Here is a 23,607-nt window from a genome sequence, read left to right on the forward strand (position 1 = left end):
TCCTAGCAGTGAGAGACTAGGGCCAAATGCATATAGTTCATTCAAATGTCCAATGTAAAAAAATAATAAGAGGAAGTAAAAACTCGTTTACTCTGTCTTTTACTTGGCTGTTTCATTTGATTTCACCCGCTGAGGATTTGGTAAAGATGTAGTGGAAGCAACTTTTTACTACCAGGTTCATTATACCAGTGTTTCCCTACCTCGCTGAGCATAGGACTCATCTGGTCTCTTGTTAAAAACACAGATTCCTGAAACTTCCCTGGTGGTCCAGTGGTTAAGACTCTGCGATTCCACAGCATGGAGCATGGGTTTGATCCCTGATCAGGGAACTAAGATCCTGCATGCCACTCAGCACATCCAAAACCCAAAAAAATACACAGATTCCTATATCTCACCGTGTGTAATTCCAGTGATTAAGTAGGCCTGCAATGGAACCAGGAGTGTGCATTTTTCAAAAGTGCCACCCCTCACCCCCAAGAATTTCCTATTTCCTCTGTGCTCTCAATGATAGACATTTAAGGGAGTAAAGTGCAGGAGTACTGGCGTTTGTCCACTGCAAAATAATTTCACTAAAGAAATGTTAGAAAATATAGTTTAGAAGAAAAATACTTATGCATAGGAAAAATATTGTAAGAAAATATATCAAAATATTAAAACATGAACTGTGCTTATGTTTGAGAGGTGAAATTATGGGTATTATTTACAGATTTTCAGACTAAAGACTGCAGAGCGCACTAAAAATAGTTCATGGCAGTATTCCCATTTCAGAGATGGAAAAAACAAGCACAAATATTTATGGTTGTTTCAAAACAGGATACCTCAAGAGAATGAGAAGACAAGCCACAGACTGGGAGAAAATATTTGCAAAAGACACATCTGATAAAGGACTGCTATCCCCCAGTATACAAAGAATCCTTACAACTCAACAATAAGGAAACGACCTGATTTTTAAAATGAGCCAAAGCTCTTAATAGACACCTCACCAAAGAAGATGCACAGATGGCAGATAAGGACATGAAAAGATGCTCCACATCATATGTCATCACGGAAATGTAAATTAAAACAATGAGATACCACTACACACCCATTACAATGGCCAAAATCCGGAACACTGACAACACCAAATGCTGACGAGGATCTCTCATTTACTGCTGATGGGAATACAAAATGGTGCAACTAATTTGGAAGACAGTTTGGCAGCTCCTTACAAAACTAAACATACTCTAATGATATGATAAAGCAATCACACTCCTTGGTATTTACCTAGAGGAGTTGAAAACTTACGTCCTCACAAATAGCTGCACATGAATGTTGATAGCAGCGTTATTCACAATTACCGAAAACTTGGCATACAATAATGCTAATATTCCGGGCAATGGAATATTATTCAGCACTAAAAAGAAATGTGCTATCATCAAACCATGAGAAGACACGGAGGAATCTTAAGCACCTACTACTAAGCGAAAGAAGCCAGTCTGAAAATTCTACCGACTGTATGATTCCAACTCTATGACATTTTGGAAAAGGCAAAACTATGGAGACAATAAAAAGATCAATGGTTGCCAGGGGTTCTGGTGCGGGAAGGGGAGAAGGACGACTAGGCGGAGCACAGGTGATTTTTAGGGCAGGGAAGATACTGTGTGTGATACCGTAATGGTGGATACATATTATCAACATTTATCCAAACCCATAGAATATACAACATCAACAGTGAACCCTAAAATAAACTACGGACTTTGGGTGATAATGACGTGTCCGTGTAGGTTCATCTGTTGTAACAAATGTGCCACTCTGGTGGGGATGTTGGTGATGGGGGAAGGCTATGCATGGTGGGCATGGGGGTGGAGGTGTATAAGAAATCTCTGTACATTCTGCTCAATGTTGCTGTGAACCTAAAACTGCTCTAAAAAAATTGTCTTAAAAACAACCACCACCAACACAGAAGACTTACATGCATACACGTAAGAACTGCTGATATGTAAGATTCATGAGGAATGACCAGGTGGTACTCTGAGATGGAAAAACTAGATGTCTTTGCTCTACTCTCTAGCTCTTTGTCATGAGGGTTGAGGGGTGTCTTTTGACAAGTTTCACTTCTTGTAACTTTTCAGTAAGTCATGAGAATAAGGAGAGAAACTCAGTAATTTTCCTTTTATTTTTTAAACACTTTTTTCTGATTATAAAACTAATTCCTGTGCCTTTTGGAAAATTTAGAAATTATAGAAACACAGAATAAAAACAACCTATAATTCACCACCCAGAGATAAACGTTATTAGCATTTTGTGGAAATTAGCTTTTCCAAGTCTTTTGGTGCACATATTAACTTTAAGACAGAACTGGAAAGAGATTGTATATCATGTAACTTTCTCTGTGCCATTAATAATAAATAGTAAACATCCCACGTTTATTAATTTAAACATCGAATTTAAATATTTCTTAGCATACTTTTCTATAACATTTGTAATGATTGCATAGGTTTTCAATGAATTGCTCTGTGTCCAAACCATAAGGATTTAACCAAATCCTTATTGTAATACTATATTAAATTTGTTTTCTGTTATTTTTCAAATATTAAAAATCAGTACACATTACATATAGACCATGGCATGCAACTTTGATTGTTCCACTAAAATAATTATCTATTCCTAACAGTTTAATTGCTGTGTCAATGAGTATGAACACTTGAAAGCTAAAGCCATTCTAGAATGCAGGCTTAAGGCTTCATTGCAGGCTCTAAAGGGGAACGTCAGTTATACTTGTCATCAAAATAGATATGACTTATTAAGTACCTACTACATGCCACTTTTTTTTAACTTTGCTTACCTTTATTTATTTATTTACTTAATAGATATTTATTGGAATATAATTGCTTCACAATACCGTGTTAGTTTCTGTTGCACAACAAAGTGAATCAACCATATGCATACACATGTCCCCATATTCCCTCCCTCTGAACCTCCGTCCCAGCCTCCCCATCCTACCCACCTAGGTCATCGAAAAGCACGAAGCCGACCTCCCTGTGCTATGCTGCTGCTTCCCACCAGCCAACTATTTTACATTCGGTAGTGCATATATGTCGATGCTACTCTCACTTCGCCCGAGCTTCGCCCTCCCACCCCATGTCATCAACTCCACTCTCTATGTCTACCTCTTTATTCCTGCCCTGCAACTAGGTTCATCAGTACCTTTTTTTTTTTTTTAAGATTCCATATATATGCATTAGCATATGGTATTTGTTTTTCTCTTTCTAACTTACTTCACTCTGTATGACAGACTCTAGGTCCATCCACCTCACTACAAATAACTCAATTTCATTTCTTTTTATGGCTGAGTAATACTCCATTGTATATATGTGCCACAATCTTCTTTATCCATTCATCTGTCGATGGACACTTAGGTTGCTTCCATGTCTTGGCTATTGTAAATAGGGCTGTAGTGAATATTGTGGTGCATGTCTCTTTTTGAATTATGGTTTTCTCAGGGTATATGCCCAGTAGTGGGATTGCTTGGTCATATGGTAGCTCTATTTTTATTTTATTTTATTTTTATTTTTATTTTTTTTGCTGAACGCGGGCCTCTCACTGTTGTGGCCTCTCCCGTTGCGGAGCACAGGCTCCGGACACGCAGGCTCAGCGGCCATGGCTCACGGGTCCAGCCGCTCCGCGGCATGTGGGATCCTCCCGGACCAGGGCGCGAACCCATGTCCCCTGCATCGGCAGGCGGACTCCCAACCACTGCGCCACCAGGGAAGCCCTGGTAGTTCTATTTTTAGTTTTTTAAGGAACCTCCATACTGTTTTCCATAGTGGTTGTATCAATTTACATTCCCACCAACAGTGTAGGAGGGTTTCCTTTTCACCACACCCTTTCCAGCATTTATTGTTTCTAGCTTTTTTGATAATGGCCATTCCAACCGGTGGGAGGTGATATCTCATTGTAGTTTTGATTTGCATTTCTCTAATAATTAGTGATGTTGAGCAGCTTTTCATGTTCCTCTTGGCCATCTGTATGTCTTCCTTGGTGAAGTGTCTATTTAGGTCTTCTGCCCATTTTTTAACTGGATTGTTTGTTTTTTTGATATTGAGCTCCATGAGCTTTTTCTATATTTTGGAGATTAATCCTTTGTCTGTTGTTTCATTTGCAAATGTTTTCTCCCATTCTGAGGGTTGTCTCTCTTTTTTTTTTTTTTTGGCCACGTTGTGTCTTCGTTGCTGCACACAGGCTTTTCTTTAGTTACAGCGAGCAGGGGCTACTCTTCGTTGTGGTGCACGGGCTTCTCGTTGCAGTGGCTTTCTCTTTTTGCCAAGCATGGGCTCTAGGCGCATGGGCTTCAGTAGTTGTGGCACGCAGGCTCAGTAGTTGTGGCTTACGGGCTCTAGAGCACAGGCTCATTAGTTGTGGTGCATGGGCTCAGTTGCTGCGCAGCATGTAGGATCTTCCCAGACCAGGGCTCGAACCTGTGTCCCCTGCATTGGCAGACGGATTCCTAACCACTGTGCCACCAGGGAAGGCACTGTCTTTTTGTCTTGTTTATGGTTTCCTTTGTTGTGCAAAAGCTTTTAAGTTTAATTAAGTCCCATTTGTTTATTTTTATTTTTATTTCTGTTACTCTATGAGGTGGGTCAAAAAAGATCTTGCTGTGGTTTATGTCAAAGAGTGTTTTTCCTCTAAAAGTTTTATAGTGTCTGGTCTTGCATTTAAGCCTTTAATCCATTTTGAGTTTATTTTTGTGGATGCTGTTAGGGAGTGTTCTAATTTCATTCTTTTACATGTAGCTATCCAGTTTTCCCAGCACCACTTATTGAAGAGGCTGTCTTTTCTCCATTGTACGTTTTTGTCTCCTTTGTCATAAATTAGGTGCTCATATGTGCATGGGTTTATCTCTGGGCATTCTATCCTGTACCCATTGATCTATATTTCTGTTTTTGTGCCAGTACCATACTGTCTTAATTACTGTAGCTTTGTGGTATAGTTTGAAGTCAGGGAGCCTGATTCCTCCAACTCCATTTTTCTTTCTCAAGATTGCTTTGGCTATTCAAGGTCTCTTGTGTTTCCATACGAATTGTAAGATTTTTTTGTTCTAATTCTGTGAAGAATGCCATTGGTAGTTTGATAGGGATTGCACTTATTCTGTAGATTGCTTTGGGTAGTATAGTCATTTTCACAGTATTGATTCTTCCAATCCAAGAACATGGTATATTTCTCTACCTGTTTATGTCATCTTTGATTTCTTTCATCAGGTTTTATAGTTTTCTGAGTACAAGTCTTCACCTCCTTAGGCAGGTTTATTCCTAGGTATTTTGTTGTTGTTGTTGTTGCAATGGTAAATGGGAGTGTTTCCTTAATTTCTCTTTCTGATTTTTCATTGTTGGTGTATGGAATATCTTTTTCCATCCCTTCACCTTCAGTATGTATGTGTCCCTAGGTCAGAAGTGGGTCTCTTGTAGACAATATATATATGGGTCTTGTTTTTGTATCCATTGAGCCAGTCTGTGTCTTTGGTTGGGGCATTTAACCCATTTACATTCAAGGTTATTATTGATATGTATGTTCCTACCATTTTCTTAATTGTTTTGGGTTTGTTTTTGTGGGTTTTTTCTTCTCTTGTTTCCTGCTTAGAGAAGTTTCTTTAGCATTTGTTGTAAAGGTAGGTTACTGGTGCTGAATTCTCTTGGCTTCTGTTTGTCTGAAAAGCTTTTAAGTTCTCCATCAAATCTGAATGAGACCCTTGCTGGGCAGAGTAATCTTGGTTGTAGGTTTTTCTCTTTCATCACTTTAAGTATATCCTGCCACTCCCTTCTGGCCTGCAGAGTTTCCACTGAAAAATCAGCTGATAAACTAATGGGGATTCCTTTGTATGTTATTTTTTGTTTTTCCCTTGCTGCTTTTAATATTTTTTCTCTGAATTTAATTTTTGGTAGTTTGATTAATATGTGTCTTGGTGTGTTTTTCCTAGGGTTTATCCTGTATGGGAGTCTCTTTGCTTCCTGGACTTGGGTGACTATTTCCTTTCCCATGTTAGGGAAGTTTTTGAGTATAATCTCTTCAGATATTTTCTCAGACCCTTTCTTTTTCTCTTCTTCTGGGACCCCTATAATTCGAATGTTGGTGAGTTTAGTGTTGTCCCAGAGGTCTATGAGATTGTCTTCAATTCTTTTCATTCTTTTTTCTTTATTCTGCTCCTTGGCAGTTATTTCCACCATTTTGTCTTCCAGCTCACTCATTCGTTCTTCTGCCTCAGTTATTCTGTTATTGATTGCTTCCAGTGTATTTTTCATTTCAGTTGTTGTGTTGTTCACCTCTGTTTGTTTGTTCTTTAGTTCTTCTAGATTTTTGTTAAACATTTCTTGTATTTTCTCAATCCATGCCTCCATTCTATTTCTGAGATTCTGGATCATCTTTACTATCATCACTCTGAATTCTTTTTCAGGTGAATTGACTATTTCCTCTTCCTTTATTTGGTCTTGTAGGTTTTTACCTTGCTCCTTCATTTGTGACATATTTTTTGCTGCCTCTCTCTCTCTCTTTTTTTTTTTAATGAGTGGGATTGTGTTCCTGTTTTACTGGTCTTTTGGCCTGAGGCTTCTAACACTGGAGTTTGTAGGCTATTGGGTGGAGCTGGGTCTTGGTGCTGAGATGAGGAACTCTGTGAGACCTCACTCCAGTGAATATTCCCTGGGGTCTGAGCTTCTCTATTAGTCCAATGGTTTGGAGCTCCCACCGCAGGAGCCTCCGCCTGACCCCGGGCTCGTGAATCAAGATCCCCCAAACTGCGTGGGGTGGCAAAAAAAAAAAAAAAAAAAGAGAACAATAACAAAGTAAAAAATAAAATTAGACTAGGAAACTAACAGATATGTTAGAAAGAATATAAAAATAAAATATAGATGAATCAACCATCAGAAGGTACATCAGTTCCACAATAGTAAAAAAGAGGAGGAGGGAAAAGAGAAAACAAAACAAAAAAAAAAAACGGGGAAAAGGTCTTGGTTGTGGGGGGCGGGGCTTAAGCAAGGGCGAGGTTTGGGTGGTGGGCGGGGCCTATGCGCAGGACCCACAGGGCTGGAAAAGGTCCTGGGGGGGTGGGGGGTGGGGCTTAGGCTCCAGGAACAGAAGGGGGCCAGGTGAACCCCCCACCCCTGGTCTCAGAGGGCAGGGGACCTCACCTGGGAGCCCAGCAGGCTTCCTGGGCTCGAGTGGGTGGGGCAAACACCCTCTGCTCCTCTCCCTTTCCTCCCGGAGGGCCCCTCCCGCCTGCCTCTCTTGATCTCCCTGGCCTCAGGGGTGCCGATCTTGTCTGGCCTCCACTTTTCCTCCCCCCTCAGTCCCCCTACATCCTACCAGTTCACTCTGGGGTTCCTCCTGTCTCCTTGGGGGTCAAAGTCCCCCAGCAGCGGCTGGCGGGTGTCCTAGTTGTGGGGAGACGCTAACTCCGCATCTTCCCACAGCACCATCTTGACTCCTCCCCTCTACATGCCACTTTTATAACTCTAAATCTTGTGAGTACCCTCTACAGTAAGTACATTAATTCCCATTTTATAAATTAGAAATCTGAGGCTCAGAGAGGTTAGGGTTGAGTGGTGGCACAGAAACAACAGAATTAGGATTGAAACTCAACTCCATCTGGCTCTAGAATTATTCCCTTTCTGCTAACCCAGTAGGTACATAGTTTCCTCACGTTAGGGCGTACTTGGAACATGTCAGCATCTGTGTGGTACACAGAGAGAAACTGGAAGGGATTTAGAGGCATCCATATGAGATTTGTGGGGAAAATGCAAAACATTCTTTACATTCTAGAATTATATTAAAATAAAATATACCATTAGGTGATATTAAATATTGAATAAAACTCCCAAATGTGTTTTTATATTTGTAAATGAGAAGTTTGAACTTGCTTCTGTGAACATAAATTTTTCTTATCAAAGCTGTATTGAGATATAATTCATGTAACATAACATTTACCCTTTGCAAGTGTACAATTCAGTGGTTTTTAGTATTTTCACAGAACTTTACAACCATCACCTCTAATTCCAGGACATTTTCATCATCCCAGAGAGAAACCCTGTACCCATTAGTGGTCACTTACCATCCCCTCCCTGCCCCTGACCTTGGCAACCAATAATCTACTTTCTGTCTCTATGGCCTTGCCTATTCTAGACATTTTATATAAATGAAATCTTACAATATATGGTTTTTGTGTCTGGTTTCTTTTACTTACCATAGTGTTTTCAAGGTCCATCCATGTTGCAGCATGTATCAGTAAGTCATTCCTTTTTGTGACTGAATAATATTCCATTGAATGGATATGTTACATTTTCTTTATCCATTCATCAGCTGGTGGACATTGGGTTGTTTTCACTTCCTGTCTACTAAGAATAGTGCAGCTATAAACATTCAGGTGCAAGTCTTTTTGTGGACCTATGTTCTTAATGCTCTTGCGTGTATACAAAGGAATGGATACAGTAACTCTACGTATTAAACCCTTTCAGAAAATGACAGACTTTCCCAAAGCAGCCACACCATTTCATATTCCCACCTACAATGCAATAAGGGTTGCAATTTCTCCACATCTATCTTGTTATTGTCTTTTGGATTACAGCCATCCTAGTGGTGTGAAGTGGTACCTCATTGTGGTTTTGATTGGTATTTTCCTGATGACTAACAATGATCATCTTTTCACGTGCTTGTTGGCCATCTGTATACCTTCTTTAGGCAAATGTCCATTCTGATCCTTTCCTCATTTTAAAAATTGGATCGTCTTTTTATTACTGAATTATAAGTTTATGTATTCTAAATACACATTCCTTCTCAAGTACGTATTTCCTTTCATTCTGTAGGTTGCCTTTTCACTTTTTAAATTTTTATTTATTTTATTTATTTTTGGCTGTGTTGGGTCTTCACCACTTCGCGCGGGCGTTCTCTAGTTGTGGCGAGCAGGGGCCACTCTTCATTGCGGTGCGCGGGCCTCTCATTGCGGTGGCTTCCTATTGCAGAGCACGGGCTCTAGGCACATGGGCTCAGTAGTTGTGGCTCACGGGCTCTAGAGCACAGGCTCAGCAGTTGTGGCACATGGGCCTAGCTGCTCCACGGCATGTGGGATCCTCCCAGACCAGGGATCAAACCCATGTCCCCTGCACTGGCAGGCTGATTCTCAACCACTGCGCCACCAGAGAATCCCCACCTTTTCACTTTTTTGATGGTGTTTTTTAAGGCACAGAAATTTTAAATTTGGATGCAGTCCAATTTTTCAACTTTTCTTTTAGCACTTGTGTCTTAGGTAGCATAGCTAAGAAACTACTGCCTTACCAAAGGTCATGAGGATTTACTCCTGTGTTTTCTTTTAAGCGTTTACATTTAGGTGTAGGATCCCATTTTATTTTCCATTAGTTGAAGACTGTCTTTTCCCACTGAATTGTCTTGGCACCCTTGTCAAAAATCAGCTGAGCTTAAACGCAAGGGATTATTTCCGGATTCTCTATTCCATTCCATTGGTCTATATGTCTGGTTCTTTTTCTAGTCCCTTCCTACGATCTCCACTAGCACTTCCTTCTAAAAGCATATTCTACATTTAAAACATTTGACAGACATCAAGAGAAGTTCCCTAACCCCTGGGCCCACCTCCTTGCAGCCAAACTGCCCCTGTATCAAAATTCTGAGGATGCCACTCCACTAACTAGACTAGGGCATCTCTTGAAGGGCAAAGCTGTGTTTTGTGTATTAGTTTTTCAAATCTAGTACCTTGGCAGTTTGTAGAAACTTAATGGTTAAAGGGTATGTGGGTAAGTGGCTGCCTGAGTGAATGAAATAAAAACTTGGTAGCTCAACAGCTGAGCTCAACAGTTTTTGAGACTGTAAGGTTGAGTACACTGGAGGAATAGATTTTGAGGGAAATCTGTAATGAAAAGTTGATTGTTTGATTCACATAAGCTAACATCTTTTAGATAGCTAAGAGACATCTTTTTAGGTGAGTCAAAATCATACACATGCCCTATTTCCTGTAGCTTCTAGTATAGAAAATGCCCCGAGTTATACAAACAAGGAATAATCCTTTTAAGATAGTGTTAACTAAGATGTAGAATCTGGGATTAAATATATCCACCTAAATAATTTGCCATTTTCTCTCCAGGACCATTATACAGAAATCACTATAACCAAAATTTTATTTGTGGTCTTTTATCACATGCATTCATTCCTTTAAGATCCAAGCACCGATGAGGGCTTCTCGCATTTCTTAAAGTCCTAATTGGGAATCTTGGCACTGCGACTACTAACACACTAATTGCAGGCAAGGAAAACATAGCAAATTTAAGAGATAAAAATGCAGGTAGTGCAGAACCTTCAAATATTTAATTAAATGACAAAAGACTTCTTTGCTAATTAAACCCTAAACATCCATGAACTGAATGAAGTACATAAAGTGTTTTTGGTCTGGTGACAAGACAAAATGACTTAGCAATTTCTTTGCATTCAAATATTTCTCAAGACTATGAATAAAATGTAACCTTTATTAAACACTTGGACAGTCTTAAATACATTCAAGGCATTTAAAATATTAAAATTTCCATGCTTATTACAGTTCCTAAAAAACAAATTAACTAAGATTCAATTACTTCTTCAGAACAAAAACGTGGCAAATTTCTCCCACCAGATCTGCTTTTGTCCATTAAATCTCTATGGCATGGAGGATGAATCCAGAAAACCCAGTGTTGACTTCCACTGAAACATAAGCCACATACTCGACCTCTTATCCCACAAAACAATGTAATTTACTGCACAGATTTCCAGTACTCCTCTTGGCCCCTGGATAGGCCATTATTGGCTCCCAGCCCTCGCAGCCATGAGCTAAGGTGCCTCCCAAACTTAAGCCTTGGAAATCTAGCACCATGATGTGAACATTTTCATTACAATTCAGAATTATCTCTAACTCAACTGTGGCCTTCAATTGTCAAAAAACTATCATCCTGCTCAAGAAACTTAAGTAAATCTGCTCTTTTCAACATAGAGAGCTATGAGAATTTCTACAGAGGGAAACTAGACGCACAGTGGAACAGGAAGGTAAACATCTGCTTCGTATTCAACAGGGACTAAGCTACAGGCCAAAGAACCACTGGGTGTTGCAAAATCTTTAGCTGGCTAGAGGATGGGATTAAAAAAACATACAGCTAACCCCAGAAAACTGTCATGGAGAGCACAGACTATATGATTAGGTAGGTAAGTTTGCCCTAAGCAAAGCAGTAGACTTAAATCTTCATCTTTGAATAAGTTAAGTTTCTATGGTAAACAAATCAATTACACTAAAACCCTACATTAAATGTAGTATACTCACTTTTACAGGCCTAAAAGGACAGTGGAATGAAAAACAAATTATTTTGTATTTCAGAGGTTTTCATGATTTAAAAAGCTGTCTCAACTCCCTGACTTGCTGGAGAACCATCTGAAGCTTTGATTCCTTTAGTCGTTATGTTCATGAACCCTATTACCTTTGAAAGCATGCCTCACTGGCCTTTCCTATACTACACTGACTATGTCACTCACTATTAGAGATGCGTACCCCAATTCAAATGCAGGGAAAGGCCGAGTACCTGAAAAGTCACGTACTGCCTCAGGATATATTTGACAATGACCCAAAGTTTAAGAGTCTACTCTCCCAAGCTTCCTACCCTAGAGCTGTCACATAAAAATAGGTCTGTTTAGGGTGAGGAGGAATCTGGAGGAAGATGGAAAGGCTTATGGAAGACAAATATTTTCTTGCCTCCAGCGTTCAGGATTCGATCCAGTGCCTCTGTGAATGACTGCATGTTAATCTCCCCCAACAAATGTATGCTAACTCAGTGACCTGCAACCTTGGCTCATCACCATCTGGGTCCTGGAATCGATTATTTTAATTTCGATTCCAAGGCCTTTTCTAAGACCCATCTCAGCATGAGGGCCACGGCTGACTTGCACACAGTGAGCCCATCAGTGGCCTGCAAACAAGCTTTGGATGTGTCTGCACAGATTACTGTGATGGAGCTGCCATGTGAACAAATGGCTTAAAGCAGATGAGGAAAAGGGTCACATCATAGGCATTCAAGTGAAACCAACAAGACATGAGATGCCTATTTTATACTGAGAAACAAATGTTTACTTTAATAATAAAAAAACACAACCACAGAGAAGCACTGTATTTTCCCTCTACCGCATTAGCAAATACAAAGAGCAATGAAATAAATGGATTTACTTCAAACTACTGGTTCTTACACCCATGAACATGTATGAGAATTACTTGTGGAGGTTTTAAAAACTATTTAAGTCTAGGCCTCACTCAGCAGTTCCAACAGGGGTCAGGACCCAGGTATTTTTTACAAGCTCTTTAGATAGCTCTGATGAGTAGCCTGCTGGTTGAGTCTCTGATTTTAGGTTGACTGGGGTACTTTGGGATTTTTGGGCCACTGTTTGGGGGTACGGGGAGCTTTTTTCGCAGATTTACTAGCAGTAGTGAAGAATTTGGCCTCTGGCTTTTTAGGAGTCTGTCTTGGGTCTTTTTTCCCCAGCGAAGAGGTTCTTTCTTTCTCCAACTCTTCTTTGATTCTTGCCTTCTTCCCTGGGCCTTTACCTGGGGTCTTGGGCTCCGGAGCTGTTGGGGTCTCCAAAGCTGGGGAGGCCTTTCTCTTCTTCCCATGAGGTGTGTTGGGACCAGGACTCTTCTTACGAGACTTCTTTCCTGCAGCATCTTTTTGTGTCTAAGAAAAAGAAAAAAGTGGGTGTGGTGTGGGACAGACAACTGATGATGTAACTCTAAGAGTCACTGTTTTTAAAATTTAGGGAAATCCTAAGAGGGAAACTGCAGCACGATGAATGAGGAATGGCTTTTTCCTCCTGCCTCAAAATCATTTTGAAAGGCAGCTGTACTCCACTATTAATGACTGTAAAAAGGACCCTGGCACCTCCCTGGTCTAACCATCTTTCCTTATGGCTGCGGCTAAGGACTCCTAGAAGCACTGGGAGCACAGTGGGAAGACCTGTGACCTAAATACTGACTCTTCTTCACCTCCAGTTGTAAATTCCTCGCACGTGGGTTACGGCAGGGGGTTCCGTAACAGTGTGTGTGAAAACCAACTGGGGTGCCTGTTAGCGAAAGGGAGAACCGTGTTCCAGACTGGAAATCCTGGATTTTCCAAGCACCCCAGATGATGTGGCTGATGATGCAAGGCCAACATTCCAGCAATGGACTCTGCCCCACACAGAAAGAGGTTATACAGACAAAACAACCAACAAAACTTTGTTTTTGAGTTAACATAAAACAGATGGAAAATTTGAAAAACACTGAAAATATAAAAAACAAAACTCTCTAATAACTTTACCACACAATATTAATATTATTCACTACCTTTTCCCCATGAGTATGTATTTAAAAGCCAAGTATTATGCTCTTTCCCCAACTATCTCATTAGTATTTCCTAAGCACTATAAACTCGTACTAAACGTTATCTTGAATAACTTTATAAAAACTACTGCAAGGGTACATAGCATTTTCTCACTTTTGCTTCTACAGTGAACAATGCTGAAACTTTCATATCTTTCCCCTCATCAAATTCCCTAGATGGGTTCAAAGGGCATACACACTTCCACTCTTTTTTAGGCCTCGCCTCGTCGCTTGTGGTATCTTAGTTCCCTGATCAGGGATCGAACCCCGGCCCCTGGCAGTGAAAGCGCTGAGTCCTAACCACTGGACTGCCAGGGAACACCCAACACTTCTACACTCTCGATGCGTATCACCCACCCAGGAAGCTATGCTTTCCACTCTTTAATTTCCAACACATTACCTGCCAGTCCCATTATAACAAATATAGCTTACTTTTTCTAGAAACAATTATACTGCCTACAGTTAATATACTGATCAACATTAATTTCAAATATTTTTTAAAAAAACCTCACTAGCAGCTTGGGGACACTGTAAAAGGAATATTTCACTAGCAGAGGAAAATTATAACTCCGTTGAAGATGTTAAGGATTACTGTGAGGAAAAAATACCTAATAGGTAAAGTGCAGTAACAGCCTTGGGTTGACTCTAATGGGCTGTGCCGAGGGGCCATGTGTCTCATGCACACATGGTGAGGGCAGCCCTCTACTCTCTTAGGGACCCATTTCTCTCCTTATTTTCAAGAGGTCTCCCCCCAATATTTGGATAGATACTATGAGTATGAGCAAAAACATTATCAAAATGGGAATTCCCTGGCTGTCCAGTGGTTAGGACTCAGCGCTTTAACTGCCATGGGAACGCGGTCGATCCCTGGTTGGGGAACTAAGATCCCGCAAGCCTCGTGGTGCGGCCAAACAAAACAAAAACAAAAAAACATTAGCAAAGCACCCCAAAACAAAAAAACTCCGTTCCTTTAAATCACCTCCTCTGAAACCCATGAAGTCAGATTTCTGTAAGAACCATGCAGGGTGGGGTGTTTGAAAGGTTTCAGAGGCAGACTCCAGCACCCAAGTTTCCCTTGGTAAATTTTCTGAAACTAATTATGTGGTGACTGAGGACTCACCTTCAGAAACTGAACCTGCTTTTCAAAACCACAGGCAACGTTTTTTAGAATTATTAATATGGCCGAGTCTCCCTTGATTCCAAGGTACACAAAAGGCTGTGCTGACTACACATCGCTTCACTATTTAGGAGGGGGACAGAGTCAGTCGGGGTTCTTGGGATTTACCCTAGTATTTTTCATCCATGACTTCACAATCTCTGGCAGAACAGATTTTTATAAACGATGCCTCCCAGCTGCACAGCACTTCCCGTCCCTCACCAAGTGCCTGCCTGGCACACGGAGCCCTGGAATCTGTCCATGATGGATATTAAATATTAATGAAAATACCTCTACGCTTCTTGCAGCTGGAGTTTCCTTCACTGCTACCAGCAGTGGGATTTCATCTTCAGACTCGTCTTGAGCTTTAGGGGGGGTGCTCACCCCACCGGTCTCCTTCTGGGGTCCAGGGTCCTGGGCTGGAGCACCACCAGTTTTGGGGGCCGGTGCATCTGTAGTCGGGGCTGGTGCAGCCTTTCCAGCCTGTTTCATAAGCTTCTTGTTTCCTTTCTTTTCCTGCTGTCTTTTAAGACGTTCTTTCTTCTTTTGGCTTTTCTTTGATACCTACCAAAAAAAAAAAAACCACGCATAATTTTAATGGGGGACTCTTTTGTTGGTAAATAAATGGCACAGACTTAGCACGTGCAGTCAGGTCATCCATAAGATCCCTGAAAGGGCCTTGACCTGTACAAGATCAAAGCACATGAGTCCTATCGCCAGCACTTGAACCCCAACTCTGCTTTGCCTCAGAGTCCCAGCCAAAGATGCATTTTATGTGGTAAATTATATTCAGAATCTGGGTATCTGAAGTGTGCAGTCACCAGCTGTGTGGAAGTCAACCTCATTTATAGGCGAGTTACGAATAATCCAGAATTGTATAGTATGTGATGTGTTGAACTTCCATATATGCAGGTTCCACATCTGCAGATTCAACCAAATGTGAATCAAAAGTATTCAAGGGGGCTTCCCTGGTGGCGCAGTGGTTGAGAGTCCGCCTGCCAATGCAGGGGACACGGGTTTGTGCCCCGGTCCGGGAAGATCCCACATGCCGTGGAGCGGCTGGGCCCGTGAGCCATGGCCGCTGAGCCTGCGCATCCGGAGCCTGTGCTCCGCAACGGGAGAGGCCACAACAGTGAGAGGCCCGCGTACCACACACACAAAAAAAAAATACAAGGGAAAAAAAAAAATTCCAAAAAGTTCCAAAAAGCGAAACTTAAATTTGTTGCACTCTGACAACTATTTACATAGCACTCACATTGTATTAGTCATAAGTAATCTAAAGATGATTTAAAGGGCGTCCAGTGATTAAGACTCTGTGCTCCTGGGAGTGCTGGGGGCCCGGGTTTGATCCCTGGTTGGGGAACTAGATCCCGGATGCTGCAACTAAAGATCCCGCATGAGGCAGCGGAGATCCTGCGAGCCGCAATTAAGACCCGGCACAGCTAGATAGCTAGCTGGCTAAATACAGATAGATAAATAAATATTAAGAAAAAAAAAGATTATTTAAAGGATGCCAGAGGATGTGGTGTAGTTTATGTGCAAATACTATGCTGCCTTATATAAGGGACTTTAGCACCCACAAATTTTGGCATCCTTGGGGGGGATCCTGGAACTAATCCCCCATGTATGAGATGGGTGACTGTACATCTCCGTGAAGCTGCTACAAAAACAAAAAACCCTGATATTTTTTTCCTGCCTGAGTTTGTGGTTGAGAGTTAACACAGTAGCAAGTTTACATAGCTAGAGGTCCATTATCCTTACCACAGAGTACTGTTAGATAACATCTATAACTGTGACAAAATTCCATTTTAACCAGCAAGTCCAACATTGTCACCAAGCCCTCAACTGAATCTGACAAACAGCAAAAAATTCAGACTTCTTGTTTCCAGTAACAGCAGTTTATGTTATTTTGGATTATGAAAACAAGTAAAAAGTAGGGTAAAATATTAACAACTTTTTCCATAAAAGCACTGATGAGCTGATTACACTGTAAGAAATGTTTGCCCCGAGAGTATTTGCTGATCCCTAACTTTTAACAGCTGTTATGACTGGGCACAGGAGGGCAGGGGTGTGAAGTGGAGAAACCAAATCCTAATGTCCATACCAGGCAGGGATTCTAAGTAAAAACCTCATTACAATAAGCTGGGACCCCAATGAGTCGGACCCTCAGGATAGAGATGAACAGGGGGCAGAGCCGTGAGGATTTGTCACCGTGGGTGGATTTGAATCATTCAGGGAACCTCAAGCCTTGAGTGTGCTTCTAGGTGGTTCTGGGTTGAGAGTGCCCCAAGGTGCCTGGCTGCCATAAGTCTAAATCCTCTCGGGAAAGATCTTCATCCCACCCCTCAAGTTACTTCTACAAATAATTTTCCAAATGGACTATCCATGATACAGTCCACAATAACTAAGTACACAGGAACCAGCAGGTAGCGACAACCTGCTACATCACCAAGACGGCTAATGGTCTGAATTATCAGACAATAAAACAACTATGCTTAATGAGTTCTAAGAATTAAGACAAACTGGAAGACTATTTAGATAACAGGAAACCAAAAAAAGGTAACGATAATTTGAAAAATAACAAAACACAGAACTTCTAGAAGACAAAAAATTAAAAGACTGAGTCTAAAAACTCATTGGACACATCAATGAACATGGCTGGAGAAGGACCAAATGAACTAGGAGATTGGTTCAGCCAATAGCAAAAAGTTCCATTTTCTCTCATGCGGCTTTCTGCAATATTACCAGCAGCACTGAAAACCTACAAACCAAAACCAAGAGGTATGCCAGCCTCATACGATCTTGAATTTCGCCCATAAATAACCATGTATGAATACTGAATAGACTCGATTTCGGTTTTCCTCTTCCTCTCAGCTCCTCCTGACACTGCACAGGCCCCTTCTGAGCCTTTGTTCTCTCTTCCTGGGCTGCGCTTACAGCCTTGATTACGCCTGCCTGGGATGTGAACTTCTACTAACCTTTTTCTTCTGACTTTGTGTGCGTAGTCTCCTGGCTTCACCACAACTGCTGACAAATGAAGAAAAGACAGGCAGGGAAACCGATCTCTCAGTCTTCACGTACAAGAGCTTCACGCTCTCCCACTTCTGAAACAGAGAGAAGAGTAACATCATTTGTAGGTGTTTTGTTCCTTTAAACGAACGGCCAGTGGAAGCATCTGCGAGACCGTACCTCCGGCAGTTTCTGTGAAAGCCTTCTTGTGACGGCAACAACGTTTTCCACGATGTGCTGAACTTGCATCCCAGTGTGACCAATGCGGATGGTACTGAAATTTAATAAAGCATTAGACACAGAGAGCTGAAAAAATAACTTGGTTTTCAAAATAAAGCATAAGCAGGTATGTGAGAAATACACAATCTTAAAAAAATTTTTTTTAATGTAAAATCATTGAAATCTTTAGGTTCTCAATTTATTTTAAAGGAAGATGATCATCCTTCATGTTCTAGAAGTGCCCTCCTCCTGAAATATGCCCTACCATCAAGAGGTGACTGAGGAGCTGGCACCTAACCATGTGAGGCTGGGAGGGGCAGTGGGGAGGGCCAAAGGGAATTCCACCTTCATTCTGGAAAACACAGGTCACTGAGTCAGCCCTCAAGCTTTCCTGAGGGCAATTACGCCCAAGCAGCGGCTGTTCTGAAAAGGACCATCCCCAGGAGGACTGCTTGCTACCTTTATAGCTCCACTGACCTGACACAGCGGCCACCTCTAAAATGAACAGTTGCTCGTATAATAGCATCTTCTGGCCAAGAGCAAAACCATCCCCTCAGCTGAAGCAGAGGGCAGCCGCAAGCCAACGGGGAAGCCCAGAAATGCCCACTGCTCAGCCACTGGGTCCGCTGGTCCTGGCAGCCCCCACTCTCCCCACCATGGGAGCTAAAAGGCAGGCTGGCTGTCGGCAGGATGAGTGCAGAATGAGGATGAGACGGGCTGATGCTCCTACCTCCCTCCAGACAAAGACGGGGCTCTGCCCATTCTGTGTGCCCACTGTCACTGACCTGCACGTACACCCTGAACCAGGCTTATTCTCCTGTTTTCCTAAACATCTAAAGGTGCTCTGTACAGGGACTTCCCTGGTGGTCCAGTGGTTAAGACTCCATGCTCACAATGCAGGGGGTGCGGGTTCAATCCCTGGTTGGGGACCGAAGATCCCACATGCTGCATGGCACATCCAAAAAAAAAAAAAAAAAAAAAAGGGTGCCCATCCACTACAGTAAAAATCAGCAGACGTGCCTTTTAAAATTTAAGTTAGTTAAAATCAGGTAAAGTTAGAAGTTCAGATCCTCAGCTGTGGAAGCCATGTTTCAAGTGCTCAGCAGCCATCTGTGGCTCATTCTTCTGCATGAGACTACACAGCTATAGACCATCTCCACCACTTTGGAAGGTTCTAGGGGGCAGCACTGTTCTAGAGAACTGAATACTTCTAAAGAATGAATTTTAGTTTTAACAGAAGAGTCTGGTTTCATTAATACTATCTTATTTTAAAAAGTTTATAAAATCATTATTAAATATAAAATGAAACAGAGGCACACCTTAACGCCTTTTACCTACCTGCAAGAACCACTTTTAGAGATGTTTAAGACAGTTCCCCCTACACAGTCACTGATCTCTCTGGATAAATTCTTGGCCTGAAGGTTTACAGGTACTGGAACTCTAAAACAATACAAAGGCGTTTACAGCAGCACATACACACCCATAAATTTCACGCTACTAAAGTCCAGTCATTGCTGAGAAACTTACTTCTTTCTGTTGTAGAAATGTCTCCCGAGGTGTGAGGGTAAGAGCCGCCTGATTCTGGCGTCCGTGATGAAGAAGTCGAAACTACCCAAGAGGCGGAGCTTAGCTTCATAGGCCTTATATTCCTTTTTTAAAGTTCGGAGGGGGATAATCTAGAAAATGTAAAAACATGAATCTATATACAAAACAGAAACAGACTCACAGACACGGAAAACAAACTTATGGTTACCAAAGGGAGGGGAGGGACAAATTAGGAGTTTGGGATCAACAGATACAAACTGCTATACATAAAATAGATAAGCAACATGGATTTACTGTATAGCACAGGAAACTATACCCAATATCTTATAATAACCTATAATATAATCTGCAAAATAAACAAACAAAAAACCCTGAATCACTATGCTGTACACCTGAAGCTAACAATATTGTAGACCAACTATACTTCGATAAAAAAGAGAGAGAGAGGAAAAAAAAGGTATAAAAACAAAAAATTAAGAACCTGAACAACAAGAAGAAGAAATACTGGGGCAATTTGTATTTGGATTTTAAAATGCCCTGGGGTCACAGTTTAGTGAACATGTGAGTATCTAAAACAGCACAGGCACAGGGGCAAATGAGTCGGGACCTCAGCTAAAGAAACCGAACCAATGACTACAAAACGGGGGAGGGGTGCCAAGTCAGAGGCAAACCCAGGATGCTCTGGAAGGAGAGAGAAGTGACACAACGGAGCAGCGTTCTATAAAATCTTCAAGATATAATCATTACTGATGCACGTGTTGAGCTTTTAGGTCAACATACCTCAACAGCCCATCTGTCACAGGGAAGAGGGAATATGCCCTACCTAAAGCCAATGAGAATTAAATTAAAAAGAGAAAATTAAGTTAAAAATTAAATTCCTAGGAGAGAAACATGTACCAGGAATGTCACTTTAATTGAATCCAATCTTTTAGTTGTCTTGAAAATATTAACCTGCTCCCTACCTGAGAAATGTGCTTTTTTCCCATAACATATTTTATTGAACACAACAGATCTAAAATACCATGTTTAACTGTAATTTACAGAAATTATTTTATATTCTTTTTCCATATTAAGTCCTTAAGATCCAGTATTTGTATTACATCTTAATTCTGACTAGCCACGTATCAAGTGCTTAATGCCATGTGTGGCTAGGTGCTACCATGATGGACAGCTTAGCATTGGTCAGTTACAGCTATTCATTACCTGAGAAATGATTTTAACTCCATGCTTGTTCAAAAGCTTCTTATAAAAACGTTCTGTCTGTTCGGGAGTTAAATTAGGTTCATCTTTGGTAAATAAACAGATATCTGCTAAATCTGATCGAATACCATGAGGCAAGGACCTGCAAAATACATGAGAACGAACCAAGGAATAAAGCATTATAACTGATAACATGTATGTTTATATGCCACAGAATACACAATAAATTCACTGTCATCTCAATAAACTTCATTCATGCTTTTAAAGCAAATACACTACTGAGAACATTTAAAAATATATCTAGGGCTTCCCTGGTGGTGCAGTGGTTGAGAGTCCACCTGCCGATGCAGGGGACACGGGTTTGTGCCCTGGTCCGGGAAGATCCCACATGCCGCGGAGCGGCTGGGCCCGTAAGCCATGGCCGCTGAGCCTGCGCGTCTGGAGCCTGTGCTCCACAACGGGAGAGGCCACAACAGTGAGAGGCCTGCGTACCGCAAAATAAATAAATAAATAATCTAGTTTTCAGTGGTACAGAGGAGAGATTTAACATTCAAATACTAAATCACCACAAATATCTGCAGGCCAAAACATCAACTAATATTTGGGATACAATTAAGACTTAAAATATAATCAAAGATACTCAAAGTAGTGCACATGTAATTATTATTATTTTACGTGTTGCTATATAAGCATACGTACTACCATGTGCTAGAATAATCTAGTTTCATCAGGACAGTTCTGATTCAGAACTCTACCTTGCAGAAACCCCTGGGCTCCATAAACATAACTCTCAAGACCAGAAACAGAAAACGGAGCAAACCTACAGGGACCAGCAAACATGAATTATGTTGAGTCTCAAAAAGGTTTAGCTCACTTTCTAGGCCTACATGTTCTGAGGAAACATTTCCTCAGTTTAAAAAGAGAGCAATCCGCAGTAGCAGGACTTGGCAAACGAGATGGCAAGTGGCAGAAATCACCAAGAGGTGAGCAGTTGGAAAAACACCGCGGAGAAAGTAAGGGCTTTCCAGAAGCAAAAACCCGCCTGGGCAGAGGTATGGAATAAAGAACGCACCAGATACATAAAGCAATAACTAAGGCAATCTGGCTGGTGCGGTTTGTGAGAATGAGTTAAGAGAGAGTCTGAGGGTCAAAAGGGTCTTTCCAATTTGTAGTCATTCTTAACCCCTATCACCCACCTTTATGGGGAAAAGAAAAAGAAGTTATCCCACACACTGCTTTCTATAGCACAGCTGGCTTTTTAACACCCAAGAAATGAGAGACTCCACAGAGAGGCAGGGTTACCAGACAGAATATAGGACATCCAGTTAAATCTGAACCATTTTTTAAGTATAATTATGTCCCCAACATTACATGGGACCTACTTACCTAAAAAATTGCTTGTATTTTTATTTGCTAAATCTGGCAACTCTGCAGAGAGGGCATCTCTCACCTACGAGTCCTAGCAATAAGAATGTGCTATCACCATGGGTTTTTTTCTCTTAGGAAATCACGGCCAAATTTTTAATTGTCTGTATAAAGGAGTGAGTTCAGGACCTCAGGGATTTTAGCTTGCAACTAGCTTGACGTGGAAAGATAACAGATCCTATGAAAATATGAAAGCTGTTGCATTTATTCTAACCTCTGTCCTCTCAAAAACCAGGTTTTCAGATTCAATAGAACAGCTTAGGTCAAACTGTCCACCAAACATCCAGAAAACTGGTGATATTTCTAGAAAACTTAAGCACATCTGAAATCCTAGAAAACTTAAGAATGTCTGAAGACCTATGTTTTTGGGGGGCACAATTATTTCAACTCAAGATATCCTGAGTTTGCAAAGTTTCCACCAGAAACTAAGCTGCCGTTTGTTAAAGTTCCACGGAATGGCCAAGCCGATAAAAAGAGCAAAGGTAGAAAATCAGAACTTACAATCTGACCCGCAGTTCTTTACTTGGAATTTTCCATAATACCACCATTAAAAAGAAATTTTCATTCTCATTCAAAAGCAATCCATTTGCGTTTTTCCTGGATCTGGAATGTGCCAATAGAGCTTCTACTGCCTTTTTAATCTGCAAGGTGGAGATACACAAATAAATTACATCTCAATCGAATTTAAAACTTGCCCCCGCCCCAGAATTTGTCCCTGATAAATTTCTATTTTAGCAGGTAACCTCCACAACCGTATCCATTAGGATCCTGCAATTTGTAATCAGAGGAATGTAGCCACCTAAGTATCCGCTAATAGCATCGTCTACAGAAACGAGCCTCTTCTAAATATAACATCGAGACAGAGAGAACGTGCTTCCCCTGCCCTGGATGATGAAGGCAGTAATACCAATAAAAGCGCAATACACCTGCATCTAGTATTTCCTGAGCGCTTATTATGTGCCAGGCTCCCTGGGTACCGCGCTTTAGGTGCATCACCTCCTCTCAGAGACCATTTTAAATGCGAAGTTACTGAGGCTGGTAAAAATCAAGCGACTTGGCCAAAGTCAAAGGCAGGGAAGCACAGCCAGGTGGACCTCACCCCAGGATCCCAAGTTATACCTGCAATCCAACTCAAGATAAGAGACTTCCCTGGTGGTCCAGTGGTTAGGACTCCACGCTTCCACCGCAGGGGACACAGGTTCGATCCCTGGTCGGGGAACTAGAATCCCGCAGGCCGCGCGGAGCAGCCAAAACAAAAAAATCCAACTCAAGAGAGCCAGGCCGCAGGGCTGGAGGAGGCGGGCGTCTACCCGCGAGTACAAAGCAGCGGGCGAGCCGAGGGCACCGCGAACGAGCGACCCTCCCAAAGCTCCGGAGGCGCCCACACCGGCCCGGAGCCCGCATTCCGCACCCGCGCCGCCCAAGGCCACGGCCATCCCGCTTCCGAACGCCCCTCCCCAGAGGCCACTCACCTGCTCTTCGTCCAGCTGCTCCAGGCCGGCCGGGGTCGCTGGAGTCGAAGCTGAAGTTGCGGTTGAGGTTGACGGTGGGGTAGAAGCCGAGGCCTCCATTTCGCGTTCACCTCGTGGAGACGCGCATCCGGATCCCAGGAGCTGGTTCCTGAGGCGCACGCGCGAAACCAGGCCCGTAG

At 41.8% G+C, this 23,607-nt stretch overlaps 1 protein-coding gene across 1 annotated transcript; it reads right to left on the reverse strand.

Annotated features, from left to right (window-relative positions):
• Positions 1–10,482: 10,482 nt before the first annotated feature.
• RSL1D1 (ribosomal L1 domain containing 1) lies at positions 10,483–23,587 on the reverse strand. The gene is made up of 9 exons (XM_012533197.3): positions 23,429–23,587; positions 22,458–22,597; positions 20,535–20,673; positions 19,314–19,462; positions 19,125–19,226; positions 17,748–17,841; positions 17,537–17,662; positions 14,850–15,122; positions 10,483–12,719 (listed from the first exon to the last, which is right to left on the reverse strand). Exons 1-9 carry the CDS (start codon positions 23,525–23,527, stop codon positions 12,393–12,395), a joined length of 1,449 nt encoding a protein of 482 aa, XP_012388651.2. The 5' UTR covers positions 23,528–23,587; the 3' UTR covers positions 10,483–12,392.
• Between the last annotated feature and the right edge of the window lie 20 nt (positions 23,588–23,607).

Source organism: Orcinus orca, chromosome 16 (genome assembly GCF_937001465.1).
Source record: "Orcinus orca chromosome 16, mOrcOrc1.1, whole genome shotgun sequence".
NCBI classification, from domain to species: Eukaryota; Metazoa; Chordata; class Mammalia; order Artiodactyla; family Delphinidae; genus Orcinus; species Orcinus orca.

What these genes read in the sequence shown, in the direction of transcription:
- RSL1D1 (XM_012533197.3), bottom strand. Translation starts at nt 23,527, where the DNA reads ATGGAGGCCTCGGCTTCTACCCCACCGTCAACCTCAACCGCAACTTCA. An exon ending in GAGTTAAAATCATTTCTCAG is followed by an intron (nt 19,463 to 20,534) that starts GTAATGAATAGC and finishes TACATTTTCTAG; the next exon opens with ATTATCCCCCTCCGAACTTT. An exon ending in TCTAAAAGTGGTTCTTGCAG is followed by an intron (nt 17,842 to 19,124) that starts GTAGGTAAAAGG and finishes ATTAAATTTCAG; the next exon opens with TACCATCCGCATTGGTCACA.